At 33.2% G+C, this 26,723-nt stretch overlaps 1 protein-coding gene and 1 long non-coding RNA gene across 4 annotated transcripts; one reads left to right on the forward strand and one right to left on the reverse strand.

The window, feature by feature from the left end:
- Positions 1–1,537: 1,537 nt before the first annotated feature.
- On the reverse strand, positions 1,538–6,334 carry LOC105249742 (putative zinc metalloproteinase YIL108W). Of its 2 annotated transcripts, none has more exons than XM_011255426.3 (5): positions 6,154–6,334; positions 4,055–4,432; positions 3,095–3,529; positions 2,377–2,969; positions 1,538–2,135 (listed from the first exon to the last, which is right to left on the reverse strand). In XM_011255426.3, exons 1-5 carry the CDS (start codon positions 6,154–6,156, stop codon positions 1,922–1,924), a joined length of 1,623 nt encoding a protein of 540 aa, XP_011253728.3. In that variant the 5' UTR covers positions 6,157–6,334; the 3' UTR covers positions 1,538–1,921. The 2 variants fall into 2 exon arrangements, with proteins under 2 accessions (XP_011253728.3, XP_025266986.1); XM_025411201.1 differs by lacking the exon at positions 6,154–6,334 and adding an exon at positions 5,768–6,127 and having other exon boundaries at positions 1,661–2,135.
- Positions 6,335–6,432: 98 nt separating this feature from the next.
- LOC105249747 lies at positions 6,433–12,950 on the forward strand. 2 transcript variants are annotated; one of them, XR_889067.3, is made up of 6 exons: positions 6,433–6,757; positions 6,944–7,079; positions 7,169–7,384; positions 8,119–8,307; positions 9,057–9,309; positions 12,178–12,950. It is a non-coding gene; the product is annotated as an uncharacterized LOC105249747 (long non-coding RNA). The 2 variants fall into 2 exon arrangements; XR_002192470.2 differs by having other exon boundaries at positions 8,119–8,303.
- Positions 12,951–26,723: the final 13,773 nt, after the last annotated feature.

Consider the following 26,723-nt stretch of genomic DNA (forward strand, 5'->3'; position numbering starts at 1 on the left):
CACGTTTAAGGAAATGTGTTGAATATTACTCTTATCTGACAGAATATTTATTTCGTGAAAAGAGATATTTTTCACATATGCAATATGAATATAATATATATCGTGACATTATTTTACGTGATGATAATTTTTTCCATATGTTATTATCGTATAGTTATACAAATTTTTATGATTTGTATATTATTAAAAAAGATATAAATAATATATTCCTGCAATACAAAATATCCTTTCAAATAACTTTATAAATTTTAAAAATACTTAATTTTTTAATTTCGTACAAATTATTATGTCTTAAATATAATTATCGTGTAAAATATTGTATTGTGGTCTTTGTTTTCTTTTTTCTAAATTTTTAATTACTTTTTCCCATGTCTTTATATATTGTATATGCTGTATAATGAGGTATAATGAAAATAATATATGAAAATAAGTCATTCACTATCATAAATTATAATAAATTATAACAACATTGAGGGAAAATTGATTAAATAATTTTCATGTTTTTGACTAATTTTATATTTCTAGTTTAAAATACATGGATTCTTTTCGCTAGTTTGCAAAGTCAATAGTATAATATTGTCTTTTAATTTTTGATTCATCTATATCCTAATTTATTATAATAATTTAAGATACTGTACATATATTTATAATAGTATACATGTATTGTTTTATCTTATTATTAGTGCAGTTTTGTTAGTAACTTATATCACTCATCTTTTTCTATCCTATTCATATAAGTATATATAATTGCATATATATTCTATGAAATCTTCTGCAATGTGGTTACACACATACACACACAAGCTTTTCCATATCTTTTATAAATGTATTACTCAATATATTTATCAAAGCATTTATGCAATCATTACCAGCGTCGTGAATTAATTTTTAAAACTAATAAAGCTCGTGAAACGCACACATTGGAAATCATCTTTACAAAATTAATTATTATAAAGTAATTCCCTTCACCTATATATATTCGGCAATAAATATTATATATGAGCAGAATGTATATGTCATATGGTTAGGAAATATTTATTTAGCTATGCAAAATACGTTATTATAAAATTCATATCACCTATACATACCAGTCATATACATACAGAGCAACGGAAAAATTTTTTAATTATATAATCGTACATGTATGTAAATCATATAAAAATAAATTATATAATATGGAAAAACTTTTTCAAATCTCATGTAGAAATTGTCTTATGTCTTTTAGCTGAAGTATTTGCAATTTTAAAAGCTAAAAATATATAATGACAGTATAAGTATACTTTGATTAACGATCTCAAATGAAAACCGTGTATAATGCTGCTGAGGCCTTTTTTGGACAATTTTTATATGAATTTTATACGTTTATTTATAAATAGAAATTTATTTTGACATATTATTATATATATGTTTATAGAATAAAAAATTAATATGTTCACAGAATAAAAAAAAACTCACAATAATTTAAAAAAAAATTTATCATCTCTATAAATATCATTTTTAAAATTTTTATTCTAATTCAGTATTATGTGTATTATAATACAGACATATCTAAAAATATCTCAATTTATCTATATCAATCTATGCCGATTTCTTTCTCTTGCGCGCGCTCTCTCTCTCTCTCTCTCTCTCTTGTTTTCTTTCTCCCTCTCGCTTCCTCTCTCTCTTTCTCTGTCTATGTAGATTTATCATCAAATATATATAATTAATGTGTAAGGGATATCAGAACAGAGAAAAGATTTGTTTCTATATATCTTTAATTAAAATGCTCCTAATATAAATTTTTATATAAACTAAAGAAGGAACAAAAATGTCATTGAATAATTTACAGTATATATTAAGCCGATATTGCTTATGGACTGTGTGTAATGATCCTCGCCGGAGACTAGAAGGTAAAATTACGCATCATTGTTTCTGCTGACCTTTAAAAGGCAGTAGGAAGAGGATGTTTGAGCACATTCCCGGTGGAATCTTCGGCAACTAGGGTAAGAGTGGTGAGGCAGTAGGGTGGAGGTGATGGAACTAAAGCCTCCAAAGGTGGTCGCGAGCCAGGAAATTGACGAGAACTCACAACCATCCCTCCCGAACTCTCTCTAAGTTCTATTACTCGTATTCCATATCGTGATCTCACTACGTTCCTGAATAGAAAAATCATAATCATTAAAGATAATATCATGCTTATTTGACCATAAATAACTCAAATAATGATATTAATATATATAAATATATATAAATCAATAGTATAAATTAATTAAATTAATAATAAATACTTAATTATTTATAAATAGTTTAAGAAGAGATTAGATATGAATAAAAAACTTGAAAATTTTAATCATTTATTTTGAGAAAATAACTTGCTATTTTGAATAGCAAACTTACCTTTTTCCGTCGTATTCTATTTCATGATGATGTCTATTGGAAATATTGTCCATTTCGCTGTTAAACCAGCGATGATACGAAAGTAATGCCGCGCATGATGGACCCCAGAATGTTCGATCAGGCTGTGTTAGAGGCTCCGAAGTGATCAAACTTTTAGAGAGAGATCTGTTAAGCTCGGGACTAGCCGGTGCTGAAAGTCTTCCAGACAACTGCCTCGAAGTAGGCGACGGCGTAGGTCTAGATGTCTCGGAAAGCAATCTACCTCTTCGCGGACTTGATAATATAGATTCTTGCACGGTTACCGTAACGCTGAGAGGTCTACTAAGAGCGACAGTCGTGTGTTGAGGATCCCTTCTGATGGGATTACGATTGAAGTCAATTCCAGCCGCACCTACGAAAACTCTATCAACGTAGTCGAATCCTCGACCCATTATTCCCTCTCGAGTATGACCGAGATCAAAAGTGTGACCAAGCTCGTGTAGAACGGAACCTAATGTCGTCGCCAAGCAGCCCCCGTGCGTACCACGATAATTGCTGTCGTCCATGAGTTGCTCGGTATCGATGATAGTGGCGTCCAGAAACCTCGGTAATATCTGTATATAATACATAATATGTCTTTTTTAAAAATGTCATTCTTTCGACAATATTTTATTTGAAATAAGAAACAATTTCCTCTTCTCACACTGGAATTATTTTTATTTACAGAATGTCAACCAACCTGAGCCATACGCGTAGGCCAAGTATGAAGACATGCCGAACCGAAGAGCGCTAAACCACCTCCACCAAGAGCTGCATGACCTTGCGTTCTCGCTAAAGTATCCTCGTGCGTTCGAGGACTAGGTGCGCCACGATATCTCGTACACGATAGGAACGCCAGATATTTGCGATCCTTGGACGCCAAGGGACCGGTCATCAACTCACGTGCGATTAACTCCCAAAGTTCTCTTTGTTTCATTGCTCGTGCCTGATCCACGTGAAGCATACTATGCATTACCAGGCATTCCGGACCGTCTAAATCTCTTTCTAGCTGGAAAGTTTTTCTACCGTAACCGGCTTCCAAGAGCTTTTCGGCTGTCAAAGTCTGAAGAAGCCTGGCACCAAGTCCTATCCTCGTTGCCGCGCTCTCAGGTGATCGATCCTCGTTACGTGGACCCTGAAAACGCAGATTGTGTTTCGTAATTTATGATTATAAATTCTATAATTTTTAATAAATAACGAGATCATAATTATTTTACAAAATTGAGTAATAAAGGAAGAAAGAAAAAGAGAAATAGAGAGAATCGAATTAATGCGCCGGCAAAGCACGTAGGCAAAGTTACTGTGAGTTATAGCTATTCATGTAGCAAAACGATAATCGATAGTTGGAAAAAATGCATGCTACGTTCCAAGTAACTAAGTTATGAGTCACAATCATTTACCTGTATTATTTTTCTTAAATGTCAATTATCAATAATCGAAACAACATTTTTGCATACGATGGAGAAGTTTTAATAATACTGATTAAAATATAATTAGCAAAACAATTGATCGATTGAACAATGCACATCATATAATCAAATCTAAAATTTCAAAAAATCATGCAAAATAATTTATTAAAAATAATAATAACTTATATGTATATATATTCTTAGAAAAAAGAAATAACTACTTTTGATATAATTTATTGTTGCAGTTATACCTGAAAATAACCATCGTGACCTGCACAAATTACATAGACCGGTGTTACCCGTAGCCTGGTGGTTCTCGGCTCGTATACAAGCATCAATCTTCTTTTATGTCCGCCTGCCTCGAGTTCTAATTTGTTTGGACCACGTGCCAAATCCACCAGGACGCGGAATTGTCCGGCGACGATCGGCCACTCCGAAGTCACATTTTTGTAACCCCGAACAGTAATGTAGCTGCATAGCGCGGGTGCTCGACCTCTTATCAAGGCTAAGCTGTAAGTCAAGGTCTCGCCATCCACTAGATTGCATATCGTGATACCGTCCGGATTACCGTTTGCCGTGAAAGTACGATGACGGCGGTGATTGTCCGCTAATGTCGCGTCCGCAAGTACCTGGATATATGCGTAATGTCTTATTTATGTATTATACTTTAGTGCCTTCTTTCTTATGTAACACAGGAAAGTACCACACAATCGAACATGATATTTCCCAAGGTACTTTATACAGAAAAAAGAAAAAAATATATACACATCTTTTATATAATAATATATAAAAATATATATATAAATATATATAATATAAAAGAAGATATATATAAAAATATCTTTCTTTATATAATATCTTGTTTTATATAATATATATATAAAAATAATCTCGGGAATATCATTTAGTTTGCGACTCTCGCTTTATAAAAAAAATTAAAAGTCATTTATATTTTAATATACAGCATCAATTTTGTAATTAATTTTTGTAATTAATTTTGTAAATAATTTTACGAGGAATAGTCAGTTATGTTAATTATGTAATGTCAGTGTTGCTTGGTCAGTTTGAAACATTTTCCACGAAAGCGGCAATTTTAACTCTCGTGGGTAAAGAAAAACAGATCGATACAATCACTTCTCGATCGTTCTACAAATACTCGAGCGCGAAAGGCATATCGTTCCATTTCCTGGTTTTAATAACTGCGGATGTGAGTATTCACGCGCAAACATGAGAATGTATGTATGTTTCACCAAGTGATCAATATCCGCATAAGACAGTACGTGTTAATGATCTGTTGATTGAATATACACTGCAGTGCAAGTGTGTTCCAAATCACAAATGTCTAAGTGTACAATTTCGTATACAGCTTTGAATTCTTTTCTATTATAATTCGAGAATAATTAAATGTTATTAAAAAATCAAGAGACGTCATGTTTTAATAAAAAATATGATGCAGAGTATTATTTTAAATAGGAAAATTGTAATACATTTAATATATGAATTTGTTACAGTTTTTAAAAAATACTTTTCAAAATTTGTTTTTTATTGGTCGCAATATTTTCATATATATTTTTATACCGATAGATCACATAAACAAATGTAGTATAAATACAGCAAAAACAAAATATTGACACGGATTAAATGTTGCAATATACTGCAATATGTGAGAGATAACACAAATAAGATTCTAACGCTTCGCGAAAATTAGTCAATGTCTACACGTGAAATATAAATTGATATATAAATAATTTTGAAAAGAAATTGTGCGTATAATATTTTAAAAAATTTAAAGATATCGCTCGTAAAAGATTTTTCCCGTCACGTGCTGCGATCGCGCGGTAAATTGTGTAACTGGAAACGCACTCCAATCACGATCCCTCTCGTCTTTCCTGTCATTAGATCACGTCGCATAAAGCATCGGAACGGAAATGGTATTTTCACTTTGTGTCAGTCGTCCCACTCACGATTCAGCTCTGCTAACAGCCCATCCAGCTTTTCTCCATTTTCACCCAAGAGATTTCCGTTACACGCGACTAACCAGTCGCGAGTAAAGCAGATGACAGCAGCAGACGACGCACTGCAGCTGCAGCATGTCTGTCATGCGACCTCCTTCCGCGACACGCGAACGTAAATGTGAAAAATTCGACTAATTAACTTCGAAAAAAAATCCACGCTTTTTTCAGACTCTACGAGAAAATTTCCTTCGATGAAAAAACGAGCGAAAATCTTCAAGAGCAAACGCGTTCACGGCTACTTTCAGCGAAATCCGAATATCCCGGGAATATCCCCCGAGATACCCCGCGACGTTTTTACAGGAAACAGGACGAGATCCCCGCGATCCTCGACTTACCATTTTGCAGGAGGCGAGTAGAGGTGGACGAACGTTGTCGGACAGGAGGTGCCGAGGACGGCTCGCAGCCGGCTCCGGACATGCGGAGTGAGGGACTGTGGCGCCGAGGCGGCGGCGAGTGGCGGGTTGCGGTACTACGGCGTCGCCGCGTCGCCGCGGCGCATGCAGACGCGCACCCGCACTCTCGCCGCGTCCTTGTCCGTCTCGTCCTCGGTCCTCGCTCCGCGCCTCGTCGCTCCATCGCTCCTCGCCGTCGTCCTCCCTGTCGGGCGTCTTTCTCTTGCCGCGATCTCCACCCACGTTGTTACACATATACTGCGTCATGCGAGGCGGGCCCGCGAAACTGGGCTGCGAAACGCGTCGCCGATATGCTTGGCGTTGAAAACGGGAAGGAATCTACCCAGCGAACACCAAGTAACAGTTATATTGTTCGTTAGAATTTCCCGCCCGACAATGTAATTGTTATTTAATACGTAATGTTATATAACATGTAACAGTTATATTGTTGAGTGGGAAATTAACTAACAGTTATATAACTGTTACTTGGTGTTGACTGGGTAGTTATGTCAAGTTACCCCGCTTCTACTGCTCTTCGTTCTCCCAAGTAAAGTTTCACTCACTCTAACTTATTAATCGTACTTTTTTTTAATTATCTTAAATTAAGTAATATAGGTATATTTTTTCCATCTACGAAATTGCTATTTGTGGTTAACAAAAATGTCACGTTGTATGTTTTTTGTTATCAATACGTGCTCTGTAAACGCAACCGACTTGTAATCATTTTTTACAGGGATCTGCCAGAAAGGATACGCCAACGCGACCGCATGAATCCTCCGCATGAGATATCGTTTACAACCACAGCGGGACGCTTTTATTTTTCAAACTTGACGGCGAGAGCTATTCCTTTTTTATATATTGCGAGACAAGTATGTATGCGAAAGCATTGTTTCCTTTTTTTCTGTCGGGATAAAAAACTTTTTCACACGCTTGACGGTATCTTTTTTATCTTTTTTAGCTACAATTTGTGACATTCCTAGAAATGTAAAGTTCCGTCTTCTTCGGAGCTAAAAGCATTTACGGCGATAAATGGAAGATAGGTACTTCCATTTCCTGTCGCGTCAAATTGTTTATTCGGGCGGCTCGAAGATTGGATGCCTATCAATTTCCGGGATGCACGAAATTGCCTCATATGTTGGCACGTTTTTGGGATATCTACATTTACTTGTTAAAGGTAAAGCATTCATCTTTTATAAAAAATTAATGAAGTTTACGGAATTTTCTCACAAACCCTCTTTTTTGTCAAATTTTTATCGAAAAATTATCGAAATGTTTTCTTGATTATTTTTTACAATAATGGAAATAATATTTTTATATCTGTTTTCCGTTTTTAATTAAAATAGATAACAATTATTTGGAAATATAATGATAAATACTGTCGATATATAAACGTGTATATATGCTACGAAGATTATTAAAAGACAATTAATTTATTAAAAGACTTTAGAATACTTTTATCTCTACAGTTATTAAAATATAATTATAGATTATCCGGATATATCCTAAATTTTAAAAGATGTAATTAAAATCGACCAGCGAAATAAGGAAATCACTTCGTCAAGATTATCATGTCAACCTCTCCATTAACACACAGAGAAAGACTAAAACGATCTCACGATAGAATAGTTAACTAAATTACTTTCACTCGAAAAGGACCAAAACCTATGGTCGAAATGTTGTGATTTTTTACCATCAATAAAATTGCCAGTGTGGTCGATTTTAATTACGTCTTCTATTTTATCTACTGGCGACTTTCAAGAATTTAATGTTATCCTAAATTTTATTTTAAATTCATTAATTAATTTTCTCTCTCGTTCATATTTATATTACGTGTAGCGAGAACTGCGGCAAAATTTTAGACATGCTTTGAAGTTTCCAAAGTACATCGTGCTTAATTTCATTTTTTAGTGGCTTGCATTACTTCCAAAAGGGATTAATTAAAATAGTAATGGATCTTTGGGGAGTAATAAACGCGAGTATCATGTGTCTGCGCAGAGAGCGAAATTAACGCGAAGGACGGACGAAAACTAGCTCGTTTGCAAGTCGACGTCACACCGATCTTCTCTTGGCGTGGCCGAAAGGATCGATAAGACGTGCGTAGGTAGATAGAATATTTGCCAAGCTTCGCTCGAAAGGGTTCAACTCTTCGTGCACTTCCGACAGGAATTTGATTTAGAACGTTAAGGAACTCTAGAGAAGAAATTTCTAATCGTCTCATCAGCATTTTACATTGCATAGAGAATACCTATATACATATTAACTGCATCCGAGATAGTTTGTGCGCTTTAAAACTGCTCCCTAAACAAGACGACACTTCCAAAGTAAGAATATAATAATACAAGTTATATATTTGTGTATCTATCTAATAATTTGCGCGAGGCGATTATGACAAGTAAATATTATTTGCGAGTATTTCGAGAGATGATAATGATCGAGAGACTCGTAGCACAAATGGAACGTTTGCACGCGAGAAATCGTTAATGGTTTCTTAAAAAATTTTTTTTATCTGAATCAAGTAGATTTTTTAATCCATAATTATGATACATAAAAAGTGTCTAGATATACAGATATGCCTCATATCTACAATCTTTATGATAATTACATTATGTACGACCAACAATATTATGTACCAATTACATAGATTGACAGTAAAACAGCTGATGAAACCTTCTTATGTCAAAATTTATAATTCTTTAAATTCAAAGACACATTTCAACTTTGACTTAATTTTGCATTTTAAAAAGTTGCTAATATAAATAAAAAATTTAAAATTGGCAATATTAGTGCGCGATACACGATATTATATTCATGATAAATTATCATTGATAATGTTTTAATCGTTCCAGTGTTAATGAGCGACCTTTGGATATCAAGTTGCGATCTAGTAGGAATGTATGGGCCGTCTGAGGATTGAAGACGTCGCTGATTCAAGCGTGTCAAGGTCGTGCGGGAAGACAACACGATCGTGCTCGTTCAGAATATGCGGCAGGTGCCACATGGCACGACCTGCACGCATTTGCATCCGTTTGTTTCGTCGACGCGATCGCGAGGAGGAGACGACGTAGAACAGCTCCGAGGTCAGCTCAGAATATATATCTGGTAATTTTCATGTTACATTACCGTTCGATCATTGACACAACGTTGCGCAATAAATTTTTTTCGCTCGCAATTTTTCAGTAAATAGACTAAACGAACAGATTTTTCTTCCTTAAAAGCTACAATATGTTATTTCTACTTCCAAATTTAATATTATTATAAATATCATCTTTTTTATTATTTTTTATCATTAAATTTATTTATCAAATCACAAGTTTAAATGGAGTTTAAATGGCTTAGTTTGAAATTTTAACTAAATGTGAAGTTTTTTCACATTTTTGAGAAGCAGCTAGAAGATGTTGCGAGCTAGAAGATATTATGTATATCTTTAACTAGAAACACTCAATGCAGTGCGCGCTATCGATCTTATCTTCAACTTCTATTTTTTCTTATACTTCCTAGAGATAACATAAGATAAAGGTAAGAAAGGGAAAGAGAGAGAAAGAGAGAGAAATTATTTACGGAGGCTAATACAATTATTATATAATTATTCCAGTTTGTCAGTTAGAATTATTTTCATAATATTTAAATGAATATATGCATTCAAGTGAATGTATAAATGTATAAATGTATTATATACAAAAGAGAGTTAAAGTTCTATTATTGATCTAAAAGTTTAATGATAACTTTAGACTATTATATATATTTATATACAGCATATATATATATATATATATATATGTATATTGAGACCGCTCAATATTAATGCTCTGCTATCCGCATAAAAAAAGATAGTTGATTATACCGTGACAATTACGTGACGATATTTTTATCCATTTGAATTATTTTATTTATTCTTTTACAATTTCTCATCTAGCAAAATATGTAACTTTTATTCTCATGATTTAGTGGGTTGGAAATTCTTGAGAATATTAAATTAAATATGTACCTATATTACTATTTTTTTTCTCTCAAAATATAATATAATAGTTGAAACATATACATATTTTTGACTGCGTATAAAAAGATTTATGTTAAAAAAATTTTTCATTAGAGCAACTATTATTAATATCTTTCATTTTTACGATGTAGGGAAATCATTTTTCTGAGTGTATGGTTCCCATAATCCTGAAATATTGAGACTCCTGCGACGCGCATCTCCCGCTTTGCTATTGGCTGATCGAGTGTCGCATAAATGCTAGGGCTGCGGAATGTGCTGAATGAGAGCCGAGGAAACTGCTTTCAAGATAAATTACTCTTGGCTATATTGTGAAAGAGAAATATCATGCGTTCTGTTTATTGTTATCTATCCTAATCAATGTCTCTAGTCAACGATGTAATATGGAAGAAACCGCGAGTCTTAATAAAACTATAATAATATGTATGAAATTGATATGTTGACATTAGTTTTCAATGAATTTTAATCTTCTATGAACGTAGAGAAAATAAGACAAATATTAATTTATGAATTGATGCGACATATCTCTCTTTTATCAGGATAATCTGACACTTTGATTAATCCGATTCCTATATTTTATAGTCTCTATTTTATCTATTTGTTTATCCCGCATAAATCTTACTCTTCACTTCACATAGAATTCACAATATAATCTGTCTGTAATAAAAACTTTTCTGAATAATATAAATGTTTTCGCATATGGATCATTCGACATATATCTTCAATTTCATAATCTTTCGCGTTTTTGACTGTACAAATTGTATAATTTTCTGGGCAGTTTTATCAATATAATAATAGAACTTATTCAAACATCAATTGTAGAATAGATAGAGAGACAAAATAGATAAATGTTTTCCTTGTTAGATAACAGATTTCCTACAAGTTGCGTTTGTTATCACGTTTCTACCGTGTGCCTGTATTTTTTTTATTTCACTATCTGTTTTTCTCATGTACTTGCCTGGAGAGAAAAGGAGAGCGGGCGCAAAAGATACGAAGAGCTACGACAGAGAGCTTCGTTTTTCTACGGAGCATTAGGAGATTGGCGTCGTCGAAGAGAGAAGGAAGACGCCTCTCGCGACTGCGGGGCTATTATCGCGATCGGGGAGATAGTAGGCCAACTTTCGAGATGACAGTTTTATTCTCCGTGCACGGTGCGCGGACTGTGCAAAAGCGATCCTCCCGAGAACCGAGAGGCGCAGCGGAAGGGAAGGGAAAGAGATGCTCGAGCACGTTTTCGCTACTTTCCGAGCACGATATCGTGAGAATTTACGGTGAAAAGTGGGCCCCGTGGACGATGATCCGCTGAAGATAAAAGTTGAGAAACCGAGGGAAATCCTCGTGACGCGACCTAGGACGAAAAATCGTTGCTCTCGTTGAAATAAATTGAGGGAAAGAGAGAGAGAGAGAGGGAGAGGGAGAGAGAGCAGAAAACGACATAATCAAGAACCTTGTTCAAGATTCACGATATGCTCGAATGAATCAGATTTTGAACAGACAAGTGGATCCCATTTCAACTTGCAAAATATATATATATAAAAAAAAAAATATATATATATATTTTTTTTTTTAATTAAAAAATTTATAGATTTATAAAACGCAATACTACCTACGCTTTTCTTAAACAAGCCTTTATTATTATTATTATTAATTTATCATTTTTTTAAACCAATTATACGTATATTTTGTTAATTTAATTAATTTTTTTTATTCTTGGAAAAATATATAATTATTCTTATTTTATATATAGACGTACAAAATGATACTTCTACATTTTCTTTGCAAATTTTCGAATATAATTTAATAAAGCTTATCTTTTTATAAACCTTTTCTTTTAAGTAGGAATATTTTCTCCTGTCGCTCTCAATAATTGTCACTGTCAATAATTGTTTCAAATTATTATCTTTATGTTGATTTGTTATTTGTCCATATAAACTGTTCTATTCTATTAATTTTCTCTATTTCTTTTTAAACAGATTCGGCGATGTTTGTTCGACTCATTGGTTCACATACGTCGACCTCCCCTGGGACGTCGTTCTTTCCCTGCGTGCTGATATTGACCGGCGGGATCACACGCAGTTTACAAGAAGTGGTTTTTACGACGAGCGGTCTTTTCCATTTAGAGAGCCCGTGAACCCGGGCAATTTGACAGCATAAAAGCGCAGGTAGCTGGCGTCGTATCGAGAGGCGGTACACGAGATTCTCTCATCGTCAGTCGCAGGGTTAGCGACCGTGAAAGTACTCCCTTGCAAAAGTGGAACGGGCATTTTTCAAAATCATTGCGATTGCGCCCACAACCGACACACTTCGCGGCGGGTCGTTGCACCGGAGGTCGGTTTCCTTGTTCTTCTCACCTTCGGCCGTCCTCGGTGCGCCAACCATAAAAGAAAGTGTTCCCTAAGTGCGTCGGTTAACGCGTTGCGCTAGTTAGCTCCTCTTGATCTTCCTTTCGATCCCGCCGCTTTTCTCTTTACCAGAAGATGAAGACTCTCGACACGACGCTTCTGCGAGTCATTCGAGGCATTATTATGATGACTCTTTCGAGTTTTCGACTAGCGGTAAATTGTGAATCAATCGGGTCACAAAAATTTCGATTTGATACTTTGATTCGATATTTTTACATTTGAAGTTGTTTTACATTCAATCAGATACATAACATCATTAAGAATTCTTTTTCAAAGATCTATTATTTTATTTATCTTTTGAAAAAAATAGAAATCTAAAAAACGATTCCGTGTTTGCTGAAACATTTTACATTTTAAATTTATGAGAAAAAAAACAAAATTCTGGCCGCAAGGATACTAATATACGTCGAAAATTTAATTTTGAATGTACGTTAAGAATGGTACAGAAAATTTTTATTGAAAATTTCAAAAACTTGATGTTTGATAAATAAAATTGATCGACGAATAGATAATTTGATGCTAATACATTAAGACCATTAATTGATATCGCTAATTTTAAATTATCACAAATGCGACATACTTCCTTACTTCGCTGAAGTATATTAATTAAAGGTGTAATTGAATCATTTCCGAGATAAATTAATCAGCGCGAAATGAATCGATTTATGATGGCACTGGTTTCGCGATGCAGCTCACGTAGAGAAACTCAACTTCGTATCCTTCCGTTATCGGATTTGGATTCATCATTTCGCAACAAATTATCCAACTTTTATTGGAAAGTCCGCGCCAAAGATCTAGGGTGGAGTACTCTTCTTCAGGCTCTCTCACGTCCTCCTCGTATCGATCTCGTTCGGCAAAAGGAAAACGAATTCTTCCGACCGGTGCAGGCAGCTCTCTCGCAGAGGGAGATTGTCATCGTCCGTCGAGATTTTTCTTGCGCGCCCCTTTCGCACTCTCTCGTCGCGCTTCCATTTTCCACTCTCTCATCCACGAGGCCTCGCGCGACGCGATCTGTAACCATCCCTTGTCTATTGGCGGGCCATCGACTCGTACGTATATGTGTGTACTTGTATATGTGTATATAAGTCGGCCAGTTATAAATAAAAGTATAGCTTTATTGTCGCGCACAGCCGGCGTGCGCTCCACTTGCAGCACTTTCATGACAGAACGAGGGAGAGAGCCGTGAGCGAGCGAGAGAGGCTGTGGCTGGGGGAGAAGAGAGATGCTTTTCACTGTGTCCAGAATCGGGAAGAGCGTCGTCCTGCCATTCGTAACAGCACGGTCTCTTCTTCGATCTCGAGCGTGCAAGAAGCGAACGACTTTTCTCGCTGGAAACCAGGTCGAGCCGGACGACCGTCGTGTAGCGTGCACCAGGTTTCGTCTTTCTCTCTTTCGATTGATTTATATGTGTCGATCTATTTACTATCACTACCATCATAACATTTATAACGTGAAGAGCGAGCATATTAATGAGATTTATATCAACAGACTGATAAAGCGTCAAATGTTTAGTACGGTTTTCGATATATTCTTGTGTTTTGCAATTTTATTCTTTAATTTTGAAGCATAAGCTTCTGTTTGTGGTAAAAGAAAAAATAAAATCTTATGATTTTTGCCAACTGGAAAAAGATCGTCAGAACAGAATAAACTGGTCTGATCTAATATTTGCGGAGTAAAATTTATGTGAAATACGCACTACACATTTGGCGCCAAACAAATATATGTTTGGTTTCTGTCGTTTATAAATTATTTAGCGTATTACTTATGCAACTACATCTTTGCTCGTATATAATATTATCCAGCGAATTATTTAACTCGAGCAACTCAGTCAGGTATTTTTATTTTTTCATGTATCGTCGATGAGCAAAAATTCTTTCTTAATTTTTTCAAGTATCTCGTGGTTGCTTCCTCCTCTAAATATTTTTTTTTCAGTGGAATAAAATGATATTTTTTTTCAATGGAATAAAATGATATTTTTTTTTCAGTGGAATAAAATGATATTGCAAATATCGAAGCAATTTAATTATCGAGCAGTAGGGAAAGCGCGAGTCCGGAAGAGGAGAGCGAAGGAGAAAAGTGCGATGAGTGGAAAATGGAGACGCAGTCGTGTTTTATCTTGGAGCATGAAATGAAAGAGAGTGAGAACACGAGCGCGAAGCAGGAGAGTGAACGACGTTGTGGAGAGAGAGTAGGCCAATGCCAGTGTCAGCGACTCGGCTAGTCAGCCAGCCCCTCTCGGTCGGGCAAACTTGATCGTGAAAACAGAAAAACAACGAGAACTGCGCTCGCCGATTACGTTCTCGTCATCTCGCGGGATTTATTTATAGACCCTTGCGGCGATCGCGCGATTTTCGACATGCTTCGGAAATGAGTGATCCCGTCTGGACGATCGTGAACGTTTTCTTGCGAAACTTGTCGAACATCGATGCTCGATTTCGTACTTTGATTTCACTATCCAAGACGACCTGCATGAAATTTGCCCGCGAATCTACAATCGAAGATGCGACTTTTACCGACACTTTCTTTTCTTCGAGAGACGCAATAATATTTTCTCTAACACTGTTAATTTATATACCGTCCGATCCTTTTGATAGGACGCTATGTATTTCAATGCTTTTATCCATCGATTCTTCGTGGGTGTCCGGCCTCGTCCTTTGCGAACGAAGCCGGTCAGCTGTGCAATTTCAATTCTCTCATCGCCCTGCTTAATGATGGTTGAATGACGATTATGTGGATCATTGCCACGTATCGTTGATGATAAATATGCAACATTGGAAATAGGATGACGTCGTTCATCGATGTGCAACAGCATGTTGCATTTCGTGTCTGTCACGCGTATCAGGAAAATACAGAGATTTTCAACAAAATAGTGAAATTTATTAAATAATAACGAGATTAAATAATAATGAGAGTCGAACATTCTCTCTTCTGTATCCTATCTGCTGTTATTTTTTTCTCAAATATTCGGTCTCCAATTAAGAGATGAAGGTATTAATAAAGCTGAGAGAATGTTATAATACATTCTGTGCAGAGTTTTAATATTTTCAATGCATTTTTAAATGCAATAAACAAAAATCTAATAAAAATCAAAAATTAATCCTTTTCACTTGTATCTATATTTGAAATTGAAACTTTAATTTGAAGGAAGAATACTATATTAGCAATAAAATTAAAAAAAGAAATATATCTGACGTAACACGTCTAACATAATCTGAGTCAGCCTCGTAATCTTTGGAGCGAGAAACTCTGTCACAATCTAATTTCATGTATCAAAGAATGAATCTGTAAAGTTGTCACTGCTAACCTAGACATACACGTGTACATTGCAGCTCGTCGTTATTTAGTTCATTGTCAAGAGTTCGCGATTAGCAAGACGGCACGATCGCGCGTCTTCGCGAGGCGATTCACAGATCGCGAGATCTGCATAATAGCGTCGATTATAATGATAATTATTATTATTACCCACCGCGCACAGGAAAGGCCGGGAAAAAGTAGCGGATTTACGGAAATTACATTATAATGAGGTATACTGATGACTGCTGGAAGTGGAGCAAACGACACAACTCGAGACACACTTTTGATTTCTCCGGAAAAGCCGCTATCCACGAGATTGGAAAAAGCGTACAAATATAAAAGAAAAGCGAAGAGATGAGTGGATGAGAGTATAAGAAAGGAGGGCTGTTATTACGCATAATTGCTAACTGCGATAGCTTTCATTTTGAAAATATATTATTTCATGTCGGGTCTATATGTATTCGAATTATGCCTTATATTATACTTATATATTTATGGCGATTCATAAAGCATAAAGCTACAAGTTTCCTCGTAGAAATGAAAACTAAAATTTAATAATATACCTTTTTGACTTTATCTAAAAGTGATTATTCAACAATTGCGTATTCCTATTTATAGTTCTACGATTGATTAATCAGTAAAGTCATATAAGCGTGCAAAAATTTAGCGTCGAGCTTGGGCGAGGAAGAACGTCATATGGGAATAAAATTAGTGTCCGAGACCGAAAAGCGCGTTACGACACGACGGAACGATTTGGAAATAATTTTGGCATTGGGTGACGACACGTTGATACGATGAAGAAACACATCATCGAGAAGACCGCCGACGATTGATTTGCGGACAAGAATCCAGAAATTGAAGGATATCTAGATAAAGAGTTGAATGAACTCCGTGGAACATGAAGCAAACATGGCAAAGAAATATGAATGAACTGCCAGTCTCTTCATTAAATATTTAAAAAAGTTTCAACTGGACGAATAATGTGCACAGTAAAAAATCACGCATCAATCGAAATTTGAATAATAGGTCCAGTATTTTTCTATCCTCTAACAGAATAATTTAAAGAGATTTTAATAAAAGAAGATTTTCTCTTTATCGAATATAAGATAGTTTTGACATCAAATTGAATGATGTTGTTTAAGAACCATGTCGATTTCTATAGCACTTTTCCATCTATTATCTTGTCGCATAATCATTCATGATGTATTGAAGTCTTGCCAACGTATTCAGACAAGCGTTTGACCGAGAACATCACTCTTTCCAGTGGTTGTTTTAGAGAGAGTTGCCAAAGACTTTGTGTGTGTCTAATATTTAACTTTATCGATTACGTAGACAAAACGCAGCGACTAAATTTCAAGAGAGATTCCGAAAACATTTGTCAAAACAGTACGATACGTGTGAAACGTGAAATGTTAGAATCGAATAATATTATGTAAGCCATATATCTTAACTGCTCGTGCAACTGAATATCTCGATATGAGTACACAAGTACTTAAAGAAAGTTTTCAGAAAGTTTCCTCTACAATTAGCAATATTTAATTTTCATGCAAAATTATAGACATCTTTATAACATTATTATTAAATATTATTTTTAAAAAATTTAAATTAAACGGATTTATTATAATCAAATTTAAAATAAGATCTTTATTCAATAATTGCACATTAATCTACCAATTTTTATTTTCCTAAATTTCTCGCGTTTCTTGTAATCTTATTTTATTTTTTATAATTACATTTATTTTCATATCTTATACTTTTAGAAAGTATTTAATTAATCAAAATACAATTGAGAAAACGATTCGATCAAACACTCATATGTTGAAGAATCTACAACTATCGTAAAAAATAAATATTTTCATAGATTTTGCTTATAGACAAAACCTGTTCTTTTTCTCTCTCTGTATTTCTCTCTTTCTTTCTACGATATATGATATTGCGCAACATGTGCGACTAGTGCGAAAGCGTGCCCAGCATAACTGGCAATTATGCGTGACTCTGTGTCAAAGGATAATTATGCACAACTTAGTGTAAATTTATCATTTATATTTTTAAGATAAAGAGATTCTTGTCTCTCTCTTCGTTAAAGAGAGAAAAAATTAATAAGTCATATTAATCGTTTCTGATCGCACAGCATCAGCAACATAAAACACCGACATAAGAAGCATTGAAACGAAAAGAATCGAAAAGATAGTCTTTAGATAACAGAATAAATAAAGGGAGAAAGTCTTATCTTGAATTTCGAATTTTAAATCTTGATATTTTAACTTTTAAATGACGAATTTATATTTCAAATTCAATATTTAAATTACTTACGCTGGATATATTTAATCACTGGCAAGAAATGTACAAACTATTCGAGAGAGAGAAAAGTTTTAAATTATTCTATTACAAGATAAAAAGAACAAATTATGTAAGCTTCCCCTCTGATCAGTTCATAATTATTTCAATCCTCGTGCGATAACGATCCGTTACAGTCGGTAGTCGTTTCGAACTTTATATAACCAACAGTTTTTTCGAGACACATGAAATATATTAGAAAACATAATCGCTCAGATGTAGATAATCGGTATTCTACAAAAGAGTCATCCATAAGAATAGAGCTACTTCGTACAATGTTGTAATGTGAAATTTAACAATGAAACAAATTCTATTTCGGTGTTTTATTTTATTTTTTGAACTTTTGCAAAGTCATCAGTTATAAAAGTACATAAAATCAGCGAATTTATAGATTACGTTAAACATAGAATATTATATTTAATATAAAATATATTTATATTTAATATAAAATTATTATAAAAAAATTATTAAAATAAAAAAATGATTAAAATTATTAAAACAGTTAAATATAAAATTCGTTGATATTAAAAATGCTTTTTATTCTCATGTTATTTTTGAGATAAAATTTATATTTTCCATCCTTCTGTATTTTCGAAAAATCGCCCGATGAAGACAATATGAGACAGAAAATCGACATGCGCCGGAATGATCGACGAATTTCAAGTCACGTCGACATCGATAGGCCAATCGGTCTGTGTATTTCACTTTCGGCGCCTGAAGTACTAAATTCTTTGGACGAATCGGGCCCGACGCGCTCGCGCCGTGTCAAGGACAACGCGTCTATTCTCGCGTGCTTTTCTGAGAGGCACGAAAAATCGGGCCCCTCTTTTCGTCGGCAAACGTTGTGCAAGTTGACGTCACGATGGATGAAAGAAATATGACTTCAGGTATTGTGTGTGCAGGGCGAAGTTGAAGTTTCTTTTTCTTTGAATTTTGGGCAGATTATCTACATATGTGTATTAATATCTGTTTAACCTTTCGATATGTATTAATATCTGTTTAAGTCATCCATAAGTATAGAGCCACTTTGTATTTCAACACAATGTTGTAACGTGAAATTTAACAATGAAACAAATTCTACTTCGATGCTTTATTTTATTTTTTGAACTTGCATTCTTGAATTTTCACAAGGTCATCAGTTATAAAAGTACATATAAAATTAGAGTGAATTTATAGATTACGTTAAACATAGAATATTATATTTAAATATATAAAATATATATTTATATTTAATGTAAAATTCGCTGATATTAAAAATATTTTTCATTCTCATGTTATTTTTAATATTTTTTTTTAAATGGACTAACTATAGAATTTGACATGATTTACGTATTAATAAATTTCGTTCAAATTATTAGCAACTAAACTGAGATCAGATTCTGTGATATTGATTCTTAACTTGATTCAGTTTTTATTTACATTACTTGTTTCTTTTAAATTTCCATTTCTCTAACAAATAATCTGATAATAAAAGTACACGCAAAATTTCACTATAAGTCAAATCAGTGATTTGATAAATTGCAAGGAAAGAATGATTTTAATTTCGAGTAAACCTTTTAACGAACTTGATGAGAACCTTTAAAATTTATAAAAAATCATGAAAAAATATCATAATCGCCATAATATAACTCGATAATTGATTAAAAATTCAATTTAATGTATTATTACATTGCAAGACTAACTCGATACAGTTAATAAAAAAAATATTATTTAATAAAAAAAATAACAGTGCATTCTTCTATGATATTGTACGATCATTAAGAGGAACACAGATTGTAAATTGTGCTCGCGATTTGATGGAATAAATGTCACGTATTAGCGGAGATTTAATGCGGCCGCTCATCGCGAGAAATTAGGCCGAGAGGATCCGTCGACGCGTGTCCTTGACACGCTGAAAGCGAACCTGGTCCCGTGCGTACTAACTTTAAGGACTTACGCAATCGGTCGGTGTAGGTGTAGGATACGCTGCGTTCGATGTCGAGGACCACGTGCCGTCAAAGCGGTATAATGTTACTACTATAATATCGGACGCGAGCGACTGCGGATTATGCAAATTCGCGAACTGCATCTCCCGCCCTTCTGCGTAACCGGAGCTTCGAACTTGGAATCGACGTGACCAGGTGTATATAGAGTAGAATTTCGTATGCAAAGTTGGTGAAAAACCCGAGACGAAATATCCGAAGATCCGTGTCTTAAAAAAAAATCTCTGCACTATGGAAATTCTACGGTGTTCAATGGTGTCATTTTCCATGTCCACATTTTTTTGCATAACTTACAAGTACCATTTTATCAAGATATTCAATTAATGAATCAAACATTTATTCAAAATGGTTCTCTACCTATTAACATAATCTTTCAACTTAGGTGAGACATAATAAAATAGAAAGAATTCTTTCAAATTTATCAAAGAGATTCGCTACTATTTATTTTCTTTATTTGTCAAAAAATATAAAGTAAATATAAATATAAAATATAAATATAAGTATAAAATATTGCATTTCGTAATTAATATTTTTATAATTTGTCTAAACGATTTTTACGCCGTTTATATCCAAATTGATGATGAAAATGATGAAAATTGACTTAATAAATTTAATTCCACGCAATATCGTGTGAAATGCTATAATAATGAATGCAAGGGTATCGGAGCCCTATTAACGGGACTCGCATATTGCGGGACCTGCGAATGTGCATACGTTCTCCTTTGCTTCTCACACACGTAGTGCACACGTCGCATTTGTCTCGTCGAAACCTTCTATCACGTCCTCGATAATAGGTGCGGAGCACGTGCCAAGTGCGAGCTTTTCACATGTGGTACCCTGCCGAAAATTCGAATCGACCGAAAATTCACTCGAGGGGAGGAGATATAAGGTGGTGTCGCGTCAGGCACATGAATGAAAGTGAGATCTGATTTATGAATAAACCTTAGCGGCCTTGAATACATTACATGACGCCGATGGCGTCAGAGAAGAACGAAGAAAACGGCACGCACCTGTTCTTCGATTGGCAAAGTTATTAAAGCCGATCATTACGAGCGACCGAATTTTTTAACGCGTCGCCGCTTCCTGCCGTGTGTTCCTCTCGAAATTACGAGCATCTCTCCGTAATCCCTCAACGAAACGATCCCGGACCCACTTTACCACGACTCTCTGCTCTGGGATAACCAGTTTCAATTTTACTTTACGATGCATTTCCGCCAGGCGCCTAATTATTCCAGGTAATCAATGTAATCGGATGTAATTTTGGAATCTTTTTGCACGCTTTGAGGTAGTTAAATCATGAATGATCATATAAACTTTATCACTGTGAGATTGTTTAAAATCCGTGATATATAAGCGTTACTTAATTTTATTCCGATTTATATACATGTACGGAATTGTAATTTATATATACAGGGTGTCAGGGCAATTTCTTCCTCAAAAAAGCTTTTGTAGCTTGCCTCGAGAGCTTTTCAAAACGCTAAAATAAAATATTTTTTCATCGAGTACTTTTCGAGTTATGAAGCTTGAAATAATTTCTTAATTCTTATATAAAGCAAAATAAAATATCTAGTAAAATATTCATTTTTCGATTATCTTATCTTAATACTGTTATGTACAAAATAATGAGAGGAATCAATTGATGTAAAAAAACATAATTGTTTCGAAAAAAGAAATGTAATTGTTAATTGCAAATTACATATTTTTTCTTCGAAACAATTATGTGTTTTCTTTACACCAATTGATTCCTCTCATTATTTTGTACATAAAAGTATTAAGATAAGATAATCAAAAAATGAATATTTTAGTTTCATTTTCAGCGCCAACAGCATCGTCTTGATGATAGCAATTGGTCGTCTTAAGACGCCAATTATCAAACTTTTAAAACGTCTAAAGGCGCCTACAGCAATAAAAAAATTAATGTAATGATTGTTGTTATTTCATCAAATTATTTATTTTGATGATACATTTTGAGGATAAGATTATGTTATGAGATTAAATATTATAGTTTTGTTCACTTCAGAGTGCGTTAACCTATGTGAGATTTCTCTCGTTTTCAGATATCTTACAGAGTTTCAATTAAAACACTATAAAAACGTCGTTAAAAAATTTCACAATTTATAAAGACAGGACGGAGGGATTCCTCTTTTATAATTTTGTAATTTGTTTTTTTTTATATGCCAATATAAAAGATTGCTTGTTTTATATGTGAGTAGTGCATATAATAACAAGTATGGTAATAGTGTGGTAATATGCACTCTCTTGTATATATTTCTATAGTAAAACTATTGATATGTATTAAATATATAACATAATGTAATAAAATTGTACCTTGTTTGTTTCAATTTGAGAAATAAAGAGGAAAGAAGAAGAAAAAGATGCAAGAAATGGAATTGCTGATAATAAAAAAAAAATACTTTTTATTTGCATCGTTCCAGCATGTTTTATGTAATAATGTAGCTCGCGTATGCATTATGAAGGCGTAAGTTAACGGTGCACTGAATAATAATTCTGAAGTATTTTGAAGGGAATATGAAAAGCGCACGAAACACGTACGTGTATTACCTTAATTCACAATGACTTCGATCGTATTTCATCAGTTATATCTCTGTTACTCGAAGAGAACAGCCTTGACCGAGATGCTATCTATCCTGCTGCACGTGTGAGCGGAAATGAAGAGAGCTTTCGATAAGTAGGATTGCGCTTTTAATAGAAAAGTAGTAATTAAAAAGACATATATCATGAACAGGGAAGGATATATGTTGTGTACAGTCTGCGAAGAAAAGCGTACAAGTATCAGAAGATAACAAATACACATAGAGGCCGCAATAGAATGCGATTATGAAGACAAGAGATCCGTTACACCAACTAATTTTTATTTTTTAGTCTTATTGCATAAATATATTTTTATAAAATATAAAATATAAAAAAAAATTAAAATCTTAAATGAGAAATAAAACTAATTAAAATTCTAATTTTTATAAAATATTATCTCGAATTTTTAATGAATAGCTTAAAATAATTTTATCCTTTGTTCTTTCTCATTTTTCCATGAGAAAGAGAGAGAACACTTTCGCAGTTTTTTATGTATGTGACAATATAAAAAAAAATGTGATCGATTATATATAATTTGTTCTATTATTACAAGGAGATATTTGAAATTTTAGCCGAATTTTGTAACGTCATTCTAAAAGATTACGTAACTGCGTTTTACGACGAAATCAAGACGCACCTCCTTTACATTGCCGATAATGTCAAAGTGCATCGCTAATGTGTTCTCTTCAAGTTCAGAGATTGAATATATAGTTGACGTAATTGATGATAAGCACTCTTTGATATTTTTGCGTTAAACACGATCGTCTGATGAACGAAATACGAATTATTGTGGACAATACTGTGGCGATGCTTTGCATGCGTTAAATTCTATAGTGGTTATTCTAATCTAAATTTGTACTGTTTTTTTCTTAAATTTCTTCCATCATTTACATTTTCATATCAAATTGATTCTATGGTCAATAGACGCGATTCATCTTGTATGTGAATAATATAACTTTGATATATATATATATATATATATATATATATATATATATATCAAAGTTATATTATTCACATACAAGATGAATCGCGTCTATTGACCATAGAATCAATTTGATATGAAAATGTAAATGATGGAAGAAATTTAAGAAAAAAACAGTACAAATTTAGATATCGTATATATTTAGAAATCATATATATATATATATATATATATATATATATATATATATATGAATCGCGTCTATTGATCATAGAATCAATTTGATTTATATATATATATATATATATATATATATATGTATATATATATATCTTTGCATATATATTTTTGAAGTGAACAAAACCTATATATATATTTATCCATTTTTTATTTTATTTTTATAACTGCTTATTTAAAATGCAGTATAAATTTAGCTTATTTGAAATGTAATATAAATTTAAATGATAAATTTGATAGAGTAAACCTATCACCATATTAATTTAAGTTTGTGTCATAAAAAAATTCATGGTGCTTCAAATATGTATTTGGTTTATTTATATATAGTTATAGCGCCGCTTTTAAAGCGATCAGCTGATTTATTATCATATCTCTTCTTCTAAATTTTTTTTATTTATTATCATATCTCTTCCTCTGATTTTTTTTTATTATCAGCAGTTCCATTTCTTGCATTTTTTCTTCTTCTTTCGTCTCCACTTCTCAAGTTGAAACAAACAAGCTACAATTTTATTACATTATGTTATATATTTAATACATATCAATAGTTTTACTAGAAATATATACAAGAGAGTGCATATTACCACACTATTACCATACTTGTTATTATATGCACTACTCACATATAAAACAAGCAATCTTTTATATTGGCATATAAAAAAAAAACAAATTACAAAATTATAAAAGAGGAATCCCTCCGTCCTGTCTTTATAAATTGTGAAATTTTTTAACGACGTTTTTATAGTGTTTTAATTGAAACTCTATAAGATATCTGAAAACGAGAGAAATCTCACATAGGTTAACGCACTCTGAAGTGAACAAAACTATAATATTTAATCTGATAACATAATCTTATCCTCAATATGTATTATCAAATCATAAGTAATTTGACCAAATAAAAACAATCATTAATTTATTCACTGCTGTAGGCATCTTTAGACGTTTTGAAATTTTGATAATTGTATGCTGTTGGCGCCTTAAGACAATCAATTGCATATTTGAAGCATCATGAATTTTTTTTATGACACAAACTTAAATTAATAGGATAATAGGTTTACTCTATCAAATTTATCATTTAAATTTATACTATATTTTAAATAAGCTAAATTTATACTACATTTTAAATAAGCAGTTATAATAAAATAAAATAAGGATAAATATATATATATATATATAGGTATATATATATATATATAGGTTTTGTTCACTTCAAAGATATATATGTAAAGATATATATATATATATATATATATATATATATGTATATATGTTGCATATATACATATATATATGTATAACTTTGTTATATATTTATATATATATATATATCAAAGTTATATTATTTATACAAGATGAATTGAATCGCGTCTATTGACCATAGAATCAATTTGATATGAAAATATGTTGACATTTCTGCAAAATTCTCTCGAAGAAACACATAGTTTACTACTCACTGTCTGCAAAACAATCGAATTAGAGAGGATGTCACGGCGCAAGATTGTTCGGATTGTAAATTGTGTATCGGAAAATTTTTTCTTGGCACGGCCGATATCTATATATCGCTCACATGTCAAATGCAATCGAATGTGTGCGAGTGTGCGCGACGGAGGAGCGATCCCTACATCTGTTCTTTCTCTTGCAAGCGAACGACCCTCGAAATTGGAGAAAAAGGAAAGAGGCCTCTGTCGAAAAATTGTCGCACGTGCCATCAGCGTAAAATGAGCTAAGCGACGTGGAAAAGCCCGCAGTGTAGGCGTCAGGATGCCTGGCGCCTATGTATCGATCGACCCTCTCAATACAGTCTCAGATCCCTCAGCTGTCTATGACACCCAATTCAAGAGCTTTCGTTTATCGATATAATAAATATTTGTGAAAACCTCTACGTTTCATGGAATATTTTATCGATGCCTTTCCTGTTTATTCGATACAAGATTAATGTATTTGCATCAGAAAGAGAGAGAGAAAGAGCGAAAGTCGCATTATGGAATGACGTAACAAAGTGCGGTGGAAAAAATTATCACAATTTTGTTTGAAGTAGAGGGGATATGTTTTGTCATACTTATAACAGGATGATATCATCCATCAAGATGTATACAAGTTTTAAATTGTCGTATGATTGTCCATACATTCAAATGCTTTTATAATAAATTCAAGATAGACGATATCAAATTCATCAGATTAGATATCAAATTAAAAAGTCAGTGAACGTTGTTACGTTATAAATCTATATATCTCTAATATAAAATAAATTTATAATGCAATAAATAATAAATCTATAATAAATCTATACAAAAGGAAAATGCATATTACATAATATATTATTCAAATACTAAATCTAGAGATTTATGATAATTTTACGCGAACACAAGTCTCGCTAAGTTTCTTATTAATATTATTTTATTTTGAAATAACTTTCTTATCAATTAAAATATATATTTTTCTAATACATTCGATAATATTGAAGAATATTGTTATCTAAGAGTCTTAACACACATTTAAGAAAAACAATCGTAAAATATATATCCGTACACTTGTTTTTTCTGTTCACTGATATCAAACTGTCACGAAATGTCAAGAGTGAGGGGATACTTGAGCATACATCCGGTACGTCGATATGTCGATAGCTGTCGATTCGCATGCATGTCGGACGAATAATACGACGAAAGAAACCTAGTTGGTGTGCATAGCATTCTTGCAACCGGCCAAGGTTATGGCCAATATCGATTTAACGGATGTTTATAATGAGATCACTT

The sequence above is a fragment of the Camponotus floridanus genome, unplaced genomic scaffold, assembly GCF_003227725.1.
Source record: "Camponotus floridanus strain SB8 unplaced genomic scaffold, Cflo_v7.5 scaffold38, whole genome shotgun sequence".
Lineage (NCBI taxonomy): Eukaryota > Metazoa > Arthropoda > Insecta > Hymenoptera > Formicidae > Camponotus > Camponotus floridanus.

Bases quoted from the DNA above. Each gene is read 5' to 3' on its own strand.
- LOC105249742 (XM_011255426.3), bottom strand. The intron at 3,530-4,054 runs GTATAACTGCAA...CTGCGTTTTCAG, and splicing joins GTCACGATGGTTATTTTCAG to GGTCCACGTAACGAGGATCG. The intron at 2,970-3,094 runs GTTGGTTGACAT...TATTATATACAG, and splicing joins GGCCTACGCGTATGGCTCAG to ATATTACCGAGGTTTCTGGA.